The following is an 11022-nucleotide window of genomic DNA, read 5'->3' as shown; positions in this document are numbered from 1 at the left end:
GACCCCCCCGGAGCCGCCGTCGCGCCCCGAGGTGAGTGCGGGCCCCCCCCCCCCCCGACCCCCCCGGAGCCGCCGTCGCGCCCCGAGGTGAGTGCGGGCCCCCCCCCCCGCCGGCCCGGCCCCCCCGCCCCGCCCCGGTATTGTTGTGGCGGAGCCGCGGGGGCGGGGGGAGGAGGGGGAGGCGCTTTGTTCCGCCCGGTACCGGCCATCGGCACCGGCTCCCCCTGCTCGTGGGGGGACCGGGGCCCCCCGTCGGTAACGGGGACGTCCCTTCTGCCGGGAGCCGTCGGTGCAACGGGAACTGCCCCCCCCCAGTACCGGCAACTGGTGCGCGGGAGGGGCCCTCACCCGCGGGTGCCGTGGGGAACCCCGGGATGGGAGCATCGTGGCTGGCGCTGCAAATAGGGACCCCCCAATCTGGGATGGGACCCCCGGGTGGCACCGTCGTGGAGACCCCCCAGGGATGGGACCATTGTGGAGACTCCTTGGGTTGGCACTGCCACAGGGACCCCCTACCCAGGATGAGACCCCACCCGGGATGGCACCGCTGTGAGATCGTGGGACGCCAGACTCCCTGTGGGATCCCCAGGTGTACAGCAACAAAACTGGGGACCCCGGGGACCCCGTCCTGCCTGTTGCACTCTGATGGTGCCTGTCCCCGCTTTGGGCACCCTGGCCGCGCCCAGGGCACCCCAGCTTTGCCTGTTGCACCCTGACTGTGCCTGTGGCGCCCCAGCTATGCCCATTGCACGCCAACTGTTCCCATGGCACCCTGGCCATGACCAGGGCACCTCAGCTTTGCCTGTTGTACCCAGCCATACCTGTGGCCCCCCCAACTTTGCCCATGGCACCCTGGCATGCTCAGGGCACCCTTGTTTTGCCCATGTCACCCCAGCCATGCATGTGGCACCCTGGCCATGACTGTGGTCTGTGGCACCTTTACTGTGCTTTTGTCTCCAGAGCCAAGCCCGTTGTACCCTAGATATGCCCGTGGCACCCCAGCTTTGCCTGTTGTACCCCAGCCGTGTCCCTGGCACCCCAGATTTGCCTGTTGCATTCTGCCCATGCCCATGTTGCTGTGGCCATGCCTGTTGCACCTCATCTTTGCCTATGGCATTCCAGATTTGCCTGTTGTACCCTGACCATGCCTGTAGCACCCCAGAGTTGCCCATGGCACCCCAGCTGTGCCCACAGCACTCTGGGCATGCCTATGGCACCCGAGCTTTGCCTGTGGCATCCCGACTGTGCCCGTGTCCTGGCCCTGCCCAGGGCATCCCATCTTTGCCCATATGACCCATCTTTGCCCGTGGACCCCTGTCCACGCCCATTACACCCTGTCCATGCCTGTGTCACCTCAACTGTGCCCGTGGCACCCCAGCTTTTCCTGTAGCACCCTGACTGTGCCCATGACACCCCAGCTTTGCCCATGGCAGCCCATCTTTGCCTGTTGCACCCCAGCTGTGCCTGTGGCACCCTCAGCCCTCCGCCCTGCCGGGGTGTCCCCCATTCCCACGCCTGTTCCCGGCCTCCCACCCTCCCGGAAATCCTTCCCTGGCGGCGCGGGGGCCCTCCCGGACCCCCCCAACTTCCTGCTTCCCGCCGGGCAGGGCAGAACAATTCCCGGCCGCCGCATCCTGCCCGGCCCGGGGCGCAGGGGGGGGGCACTGCGGGGGCGCCCCCAGGACACCAGGCAGGGCCTGGGGGTCCGGGGCAGGACGTGGAGTGGGGAGGGGGAGCGGACGGGACGAGTTTCCTGAGCCTCGTCACAGCTGGAGGAGGGGCTGTGGCGGGGGGGGGCAGAGTCGGGGACCCCCAAGGGCGTGGGGGGCCCTCGTGACACCCTTCCCTCAATGCCGCCTTGTCCCCGTGCGGCCCGCGTGACGCTGCTGCCCCGTGGCCCTCACGGGGCCCCGGCGTGGCCGTGTCTCCCCCCAGGGACCCCCTGGTGTCCCCCCCGCCCCAGCGCCATGGCCCCTGGCCGGCCGCTGGCCCTTGCCTTGCTGCTAGCCCTCGCCACCGCTGCTGCTGCCACCGCTGTCACTGCCCCGGGGGCCTCGTGGAGCGCCGTGCCCCGGAGAACTGTCCTCTATGCCGGTGAGTACTGGGGGACACTCTGGGGGGCTCAGGGAGGGAGGGGAAAGGGGGGAAACTAAGGCACAGTGGGTGGGAGTGTTGATTCTGTCCCTTGCTGACAGCGGGTGACAGATTGGTGGTTAAGGCATGAGGCTTTGGCTTGCCCCCCAAAGCTTGTCAGCATTGTGGGACCCCCCCCAGGTAGTAGAAGAAGAGGAGGGACATGCAGGGACTGCTCCCTGTCCTGGTGCTGTGCCGGTGCCTGGGGTCCTCAGGCCTGTGCTATGTCCCATCCCTCTTCCATGGCCCTTGTACCATCCTTCTGCCATGTCCCCTGTCCCCAGCCCTGTGCCATGTCCCTTGTCCCATCCCTGTCTATGTCCTCCTGCCCTGCCAGCATCCTGAGATTCCATCCTTTTCCCATCCCAGCACAGTGTCTCTGTGCTGTGCCATCACCCTGTGTCCCCATCTGCCGTGCCCTGTGTCCCTGTCCCCGTGCTGTGCCAGCTCCGATGCTCCTGTCCCTTTGCCATGCCCTGTGTCCCCATGTCATGCCCCATTCCCCTGTCCCCGTGGGGTGGCAGTGCCCTGTGTCCTCTATTCCTGTTCTATGCCAGTGTCCCTGTGCTGTGTCCCCTGTCCCCCTGCCTGTGACTCCTGTCCCCTTTGCTGTGTTCCATCTGCACTCCTGCAACCCCCACCTTTCTGCCGTGCCACTGTCCCCATGCAGACACCATCCCCTGTCCCCTATCCCCACACCCAGGACCCCCACCCTTCTGCCGTGTCCCTGTGCCGTCCCCGTGCCGTCCCCGTGCCTCCCCCGTGCCGTGCCATCCCAACATCCCCGTCCCCACCCGGGGGCCCTGGTGCTGCCCCATCAATGGGCCCTTTCTGCAGGGCCCGGGGGTGGCTGGGGGGCACAAGGGGGGGCCGGGGGGGCCGCAGGGTCTCTGCAAAGGCCACTGTGTTCGCCCGGCGCCGTCCGTGTGGGTGACAAAGAGCCCTTTGTGTGCCACAGTGCCAGGGGGCTCGGGGGGGTTCTAGTGGGTGAGGGGGGTTCTGTGGATGCACCCACCCCGGGCAGGGGGTCCCTGCAGCACTGGGGGGCTCTGGAGGGTTTCCAGTGGTGGTGAGGGGCTGTGGGTGCACCCAGCCGGGGTGGGGGTCCCTGCAGGGCTAGGAGGCTCTGAGGGTGTTCTGGTGGGGGATGGTGGTTCTGCGGGTGCACCCATGGAGGGCAGAGATCTCTGAAGATCGGCGAGGGTTCTGGTGGTGGTGGGGTTCTGTGGGTGCACCCCCCCGGGGTGGGGGTCCCCATGGGGCTGGGGGAGTTTAGGGGTGTTCCAGTGGGTGGGGTGGTTGTATGGGTGTGCTCGCCTGGGGTGGGGTCCCCGTGGGGCTGGGGTGTCCCAGCCCGGTGTCCTGTGTCCCCGCAGAACTGCGGGATGCAGCCAAGCGCTTCTCCCACGGGGGGGTCTCGCACTACCTGACGCTGACGCTGGACGAGGCCGAGGGGCTGCTCTACGTGGGGGCTCGGGAGGCCCTGTTCGCCCTGGCCACCGGCACCGTGGAGCTCAAGGCAGCGGTGAGGCCCCGGAACTCTCAGAAGGAGGGGAGGTTTTGGGGGAAGTGTGAGATTCCAGCCCCCTCACCCGTTCTGCGCCCCCAGATCTCCTGGGAAGCCCCGGTGGAGAAGAAGGCTGAGTGTGTGCAGAAGGGCAAGAACAACCAGGTGGGTGCTGTGAGTGCAGTGGGGGGGTTTGGGGCACTCTGGGGTGGCCCCCCCTGTGAGGACACCCCATTAATGTTCCCTCTGTCACCCCCCCAGACTGACTGCTTCAACTACGTGCGGTTCCTGCAGAGCTACAACAGCTCCCACCTCTACGCCTGTGGCACCTACGCCTTCCAGCCCAAGTGCACCTACATCGTGAGTGGGGGGGGGCAACACCTGGTTAGGCCCCAGTGCACCCCTGTACCCCGGGATGAGGCCCAAGAGCATCACTGAGGGGTGTCCCTCTTGCCAGGGGAGGCATTCAGGGGTGCCCCTGTGGGCAGGGGGGTGTCTTATGCCCATGAGGTAGGTATGGGGAGGGTCTCCTGTGCCCTTGGAGTGTCGTTGGCGTGTCCCTGTGCCCAAAGGGGTCATCTGAGGCGTATCCCTGTCCACAGGGGTGGTATTCACTCCCCTGTGGGCAGGGGAGTGTCTTGTGCCTGTAAGCAGGGGCGGTTTGGGGGTGTCTTCTGTGCTCTTGGAGTGTTGTTGGGATGTCCCTGTCCACAGAAGGGTCATCCAGGGGTGTCACTGTGCCCAGGAGGTTCATCTGGGGTCATATCCCTGTGCCTGGGGCCTGTCTGGGCATTGGGGGACATGAATTGAGCAGGGGGTCGGGACCCCCACCTACTCCTGTGCCCCCCAGGAACTGTCCGGATTCACCCTGGACCAAGTGGCATTTGAGGACGGCAAAGGGAAGTGTCCCTACGACCCCACCAAGGGGCACACTGGCCTCATCGTGGGTAAGTGGCACCGCTGGGCGCCTGCTGGGCTCAGGGGGGTACCCACCGTGCCCCCCACCCCCCTAAAACCCCTCCCTCACAGACGGGGAGCTCTACTCAGCCACCTTCAACAACTTCCTGGGCACGGAGCCTGTCATCCTGCGCAACCTGGGCCCGCACTACTCCATGAAGACGGAGTATCTCACCTCCTGGCTCAATGGTAGGGATGGGGGACACACAGGGAGGGGACGGTGGGGTCAACCATGTCCTGGGGACATCAGGCCCAACATCACCGGCCAGGCGAGGGAGGGGATTGTCTGGCTCTGCTCTGACCTGGGGTGGCCTCAGTTGCAATATTGGGGCAGTTTGGGGGGGACAAAATATAAGGAAGATATTGAGCCATTAGAGTGTGTCCAAAGGAGGCAACGAAGATGGTGAAGAGCCTTGAGGGGAAACCGTGTGAGGACGCTGAGGGCATGTGGTCTGTTCAGCTGGAGAAGAGAAGATTGAGGGGAGACCTCATTGCAGTTACAGCTTCCTGGGAAGGGGAAGAGGAGTGGCAGGCGCTGAGCTCTACTCTGTGGGGACCAGGGACAGGACCCCAAGGAATGGCCTGAAGTTGTGTCAGGGGAGATTTAGGTTGGATATTAGAAGAAGGTTCTTCCCCCAAAAGGGTGGTTGGGCACTGAACAGGCTCCCCAGGGCAGTGGTCACAGCCCCAAGGCTGTCAGAGCTTAAGGAGCATTTGGATGATGCTCTGGGGCACAGGGTGTGACTCTTTGGAATGGGCCTGCACAGGGCCAGGAGTTGGACTCGATAATCCTTGTGGGTCTCTTCCAACTGAGCGCGTTCTGCCACTCCCCCACCCCCACACGGTGTCACCCCGTGTTTCCCCAGAGCCCCACTTCGTGGCCTCAGCGTTCGTGCAGGAGAGCTCGGGCAGCAGCACCGGCGATGACGACAAGGTGTATTTCTTCTTCAGCGAGCGCGCGGTGGAGTACGACTGCTATGCTGAGCAGGTGGTGGCCCGGGTGGCCAGGGTGTGCAAGGTATGGAGGGGACACCACAGGGACACCAAAAACCAGGATAGGAACTCTCCAAGCAGTTTGTTGGGTTGGAAAGCTGACGTTCCTTTGTTGGGTGCACCCAAATGCACCCCCAGCACCCACTAGAGCAGGGGACGGTCATGAACTGATCCATATTCATCACGTTGTGTAACATATTCATTGTGTTTCCTGAATAATCTGCTAATTATTTCCGTGGATTTATTTGGATATGAGTAAGGGTCTTTTGAGGGTCTTTGGTGGTCATTTGGGAACATCCCATTCCCCAAATTTCCCTTTGATGGTTCTGGATCTTCTGATGAATCTTTTCTCCTTCTCAAGTACATGATCAGGTCATGGTGCCCCTTCTCTAATCAGTCTTGGCTCTGACACACAACCCTTGTTCTCAAAACAAAGACATCTAGTACTTATTAATCACTGATATAGATAATTAAGGCAGCAATAGCTGGCACAAGACTATTAATCACTGATTTAGGGATCAAATACTGTTGTGTTGAAGTTAATTGTCCAACACCTTCCCCCACTGCTGCACAGACCCTTTGTAACCAGTTTGGTGTCACCGTGGTGGCTGTGCCATGCGGTGACTGTGGCCTTTTCTCTGTGTCCAGGGGGATGTGGGTGGTGCCCGGACGCTCCAGAAGAAGTGGACGACATTCCTGAAGGCCCGTTTGGTGTGTTCAGCCCCGGAGCAGCAGCTCCACTTCAACCGGCTCCAGGCTGTGTTCACCCTGCCCGGGGCTGAGTGGCAGGAAACCACCTTCTTTGGGGTGTTCCAGGCCCACTGGTGAGTCCGGGGGGATGTGGCATGCCAGGGATCCCCAGGATGGAGGGTTCCCGCCCCAACCCCTCCTGTGCCTGCAGGGGGGATGTGGATGTCTCAGCCATCTGCCGGTACCACATCCTGGAGGTGAAGAAGGCATTTGAGGGGCCCTACAAGGAGTACCGGGAGCAGGCGCAGAGGTGGGGCCGTTACTCAGATGAGGTGCCCAGTCCCCGGCCCGGAGCGGTGAGTGGGCACTGGGGACTGGGGGGGAAGGGTGGGATCCATCTGTGTGACTGAGGGCCCTCAGTGCCCTCCTAAGAGACTGGCATCTGTCCATGTGCCTGATAGCGCTCTCTCTGCCCTCCTAAATGGGCTGGGATCCATCCACATGGCTGATGGTGCCCTCCTAAAGGGGGGTGGGATCCCTCCATGCTCCTAATGGTGCCCTCAGTGCCCTCCTGAGAGGGGCTGGGATCCCTCCCGGGATCCCTCCCCGCTCCTGACACTGCCCCTGTGCCCTCCCCACAGTGCATCACGGACTGGCACCGGCAGAACGGCTTTGCCAGCTCCCTGGAGCTGCCCGACAACACCCTGAACTTTGCCAAGAAGCACCCACTGATGGACGAGCCGGTGCCGCCGCAGCGCGGGCGCCCGCTGCTGCTCAAGAAGGACTCTAACTTCACCCAGCTGGTGGTAGATCGCGTGGCTGGGCTGGATGGCACCATCTATGAGGTGCTTTTCATCGGCACAGGTACCTGGGGCAGCTGGGAGGGCACGGAGGGGACAGTCCATGCTATGGCACAGCCCTGAGCACCTGCCCTGCTCACAGGTGATGGGTGGGTGCACAAGGCGCTGGATTTGGGCACTTCCATCCACCTGGTGGAGGAGCTGCAGGTGTTCGAACCGGCACAGCCCGTGGAGAGCCTGGTGCTGGCCAGGAGGAAGGTGAGCAGGGCTGTGGGGCCAGGGGTGGCACTGCGGGGACACCTCGGGGCAGGGTCACCTCAGCCCTTTTCCCTGCCCTCGTAGAAGCTGCTCTTCGCCGGCTCCCGTTTCCAGGTGGCCCAGCTACCCCTGGCCGACTGCGGGCGGTACCAGTCGTGCACAGACTGTGTCCTGGCACGGGATCCCTACTGCGCCTGGAGCCGGAACGGCAGCACCTGTGTCCGGATTGATGGGCAGAATGGGTACGGGATGGGCTGGGGGATCCCTCATCCACTGCTTCCTCATGGGAGTAAGCTCCATCTCTGTGACTGGTGACAGGACCCTGGAACAGCTGGAGCTGTGTCAGGGGAGGTTTAAGTCGGATATTGAGAAAAGGTTCTTCCCCCAGAGGGTGGCTGGGCACTGAAGAGGCTCCCCAGGGCAGTGATCACAGCCTCAAGGCTGCCAGAGCTCAAGGAGTGTTTGGACAAAGCTCTCAGGGACAGGGTGGATTTTGGGGTGTCCTGTGCAGGGCCAGGAGTTGGACTGGATGATCCTTGTGAGTCCCTTCCAATATTCCATAATTTTAGATTGGGGAATGTTTGGACAGTGCTCTCAGGTGTTGAGATTTGGGGACTGGGGGGGACTTTTGGGGGTGTCCTGTGCAGAGCCAAGAGCTGGACTCATCCTTGTGGGTCCCTCCCAACTCAGGATATTCTGTGATTCTCTGGGTATGGGGCTCCCCTGGGAGGGAGGGGACACCCTACAAGGACCCCCCCTCACTGCACCCCCTCCTGCCACAGGTCCCACCTGGTGCAGGATGTGCTGAGCTCCGACACTGGCGCCTGCTCCGTCCCTCAGGCAGCCAAACAAGGTGAGCCCCCCTGAGCCACACGGATCCCCCCATCCCTCTTCCCGCCCTCCCTCCTGACCCCCCTCTCTCCCCACAGGGCCCCTCACCCCCAAGAACGTGACAGTGGTAGCAGGCACCGACCTGGTGCTGACGTGCCGCCTGGGCTCCAACCTGGCACGGGCGCAGTGGACGTTTGAGGGCCGTGCTCTGCCGGCCGAGCAGGCGCTGGTGCTGAGCGACGCGCGGCTGCGGGCGCTGGTGGTGCCGGGCGCTGGTGCCCAGCACAGTGGCACATACCGGTGCCTGGCGGAGGAGCAGGGGGCCCCCTTGGGCGCCCAGGAGTACCAGGTGACTGTGCTGGCGGGGCCCGGGGCGCCGCTAGAGGCACGGGCACCGCTGGAGAGCCTGGGCGTGGTGTGGGTGCTGGCCGTGTGCCTGGGCGCCCTGTGCCTCGTACTGCTGCTCGCTGTGCTCTCGCTGTGGCGGCGCCTGCGTGAGGAGCTGGGCAAGGGTACCAAGGCCATTGAGAGCACCCTGGTGTACCCCATTGAGCTGCCCAAGGAGCCACCCAGCCCCCGCTTCGTGTCCAGCGCCGCCTCCGACTCGGATGAGAAGCTCTGGGACCCCTCCAGCTACTACTACTCGGACGGGTCCCTGAAGATTGTGCCTGGCCACGCCACCTGTCGCAACGGCGGCCCTGGCACTGCTGCCTCGCCACCCGCTGCCATCCCTGGGCAGCCCCTGCACTCGCCCACCCGCATCCACCTGGGCCCCCTGCGCGGCTCCTCATCCAACGGGTACATCCGGCTGGCACTGGGTGCCGAGGAGCGCCCACCCTGTGCCGACCTGGCTGAGGAGCTGCGGCGGAAGCTGCAGCAGCGCCAGCCCCTGCCCGACTCCAACCCCGAGGAGTCATCGGTCTGAGCCGGAGGGATTGGCACCACCTACCTCAGGGCCCCACCCCAGACCCCAGGGTGGGCACCCTGGCCTAAGGACCAGCACCGGCACCCAGCTTGGGGCTGTGGGGTGGGCGCTGGCACCTGCCCTGGGGACAGGATTGTTGCCTCAGTGCCAGTACCCGCCTTGGGAACTGATATATTGGCACTGGTACTTGCCTTGGGAACAGGATTGCCACCCTGGTACCCTCTTTGGGGACAGGATTGCCACCCTGGTACTCATTTTGGGGATGGGATTGTCACCCCAGCACCTGCTCTGGGGACAGGATTGTCACCCTGGTGCCAGCACCCATCTTGGGGGCAGGATTGTCACCCCAGTGCCAGTACCTATGTTGGGGACTGACACGCTGGCACTGGCACCTGCTTTGGGGACAGGATTGTCACCCCAGCACCTGCTATGAGGACAGGAGTGTCACCCTGGTGCCAGCACCCACCTTGGGGACAGGATTGTCAGCCTGTTTGCCAGTACCTGTGTTAGGGACTGACCCACTGGCACCCACCTTGGGGACAGGATTGTCACCTGGTACTTGCCCTGGCAGTGGGATTCCTACCCTGGCACCACCTTGGGGACAGAAGTGTCACCCTGACACTCACCCTGGGGTGTCACATTTGGGGTCCTGGTGCCCATCTTGGGCCCCAGAGCCACCCTTGGTCACCACACCCGCCTTCGGTACCATGTCCCACACAAGGGACAGACCTTGGGGACACCCCCCCCGGGCCCACGCCCCGGTGGCCCCAGGATGTTTTTTGGGCTGATTTCTGAACTGATCGGGTTTTTTTCCCTGAGAACTTTTCTATTACCCCCACCCTGTGTCCCCCTTCCCAGGGCTCTGCCCCCCTAGCCCTGGCTGTACATCCCCTCCCAACCCCCTGCCTGCTCCCCCTGCACGGTCCCCTCCCGTTTTGTATAACCCCTCCAGTGTAATTTATTTGTTACCGAAATATATTTATTTGCTGTAAATACGTGAGTATTTTTATATTAATAATAAAAGGAGTTGAAAATACGAATTCTCTCTGAAAAGTGACACCCGCGGTGGCCGCGGCCAGTGCTGGGAGGGATGCTGGGCCCCCCCTGGGTGCTGAGCTCATGGAAAAAGGCTCATAAAAGGGCTATAAAAGGGCATCGCGGTGCCGTTCCCAGGCGGGGGGGCCGGGGCTGCCCGTGCCCCCCTCCGGATGCGGGGGGTCAGCACGGGGGCTCCCCGGGGAGGCTCTGCTGGGAAACCAGGCGGAAGCAGGACCAGGATCCTGGGGAGGGGGGGGGGCTTGGGAACGGGGCCAGGGGTGGCACCAGGGCGTGGGAAGTGGGGCCGCGGGAGCCCGGAGCCCTCCGGGGTGGGAGGGTGAGGACTGGGGGCTCTGGGACACCCATTGCTGAGGGGAGGATGGGAGTCTGGGACCCCACAGCCAGGAGGGAAGAGGTCTGGAGACCTCCCAAGTACGTGGGGGGTGATTCCTACACCCCCAAAGTATGGAGGGGTGACCCCTGGGCCCTCCATAGTGGGGAGGGGAGACCTGGCACTCCCGGAGACCTCGTAAGTGTGTGTGGGTGGTCCTTAAGCCCTCGTAGCGCGGAGGGGTGACCCCAGGGTCCCCAGTGGGGAGGGGGGCCGGACCCTCCATAACGGGGGGGTTTAGTGGCCCCCGGGGGGGGCGGGAGGGGCCGCTTAGCACAGGGCGGGCGCGGGCGCCCCCTGGCGGTGGCTCCGGGGCACTGCGGGGGAGCGGGCCTTTGCCTCGGAGGCGGGGCCGCTCGCCTGCATTCGGCCCTTTCCGTCAATCTTCGGTTTCCGTCAATCCTCGGTCCTTTCCGTCAACTTCCGGTCTTTTCCGTCAACTTCCGGTGTTTTGCATCATTTTCCGGTCTTTTCCGTTAATTTCCGGCCTTTTCCGTCA

The 11022-nt window shown here is 63.7% G+C and overlaps 1 protein-coding gene across 1 annotated transcript; it reads left to right on the top strand.

Annotated features, from left to right (window-relative positions):
- The first annotated feature begins 1967 nt into the window (after window positions 1–1967).
- Window positions 1968–10115, top strand: SEMA4C (semaphorin 4C). Its single transcript, XM_017831796.1, has 14 exons — window positions 1968–2094; window positions 3510–3658; window positions 3743–3805; window positions 3902–4000; window positions 4491–4587; window positions 4670–4786; window positions 5464–5615; window positions 6239–6414; window positions 6492–6636; window positions 6922–7144; window positions 7223–7338; window positions 7423–7580; window positions 8121–8191; window positions 8268–10115. The coding sequence occupies exons 1-14, from the start codon at window positions 1968–1970 to the stop codon at window positions 9092–9094; spliced, it is 2520 nt and encodes an 839-aa protein (XP_017687285.1). The 3' UTR covers window positions 9095–10115.
- The last annotated feature ends 907 nt before the right edge of the window (window positions 10116–11022 follow it).

The sequence above is a fragment of the Lepidothrix coronata genome, unplaced genomic scaffold (genome assembly GCF_001604755.1).
Source record: "Lepidothrix coronata isolate B3197 unplaced genomic scaffold, Lepidothrix_coronata-1.0 Scaffold197, whole genome shotgun sequence".
Taxonomy (NCBI): domain Eukaryota; kingdom Metazoa; phylum Chordata; class Aves; order Passeriformes; family Pipridae; genus Lepidothrix; species Lepidothrix coronata.
Note: the sequence above shows the minus strand (reverse complement) of the source record. Positions and strands in the feature narration are given on the sequence as shown.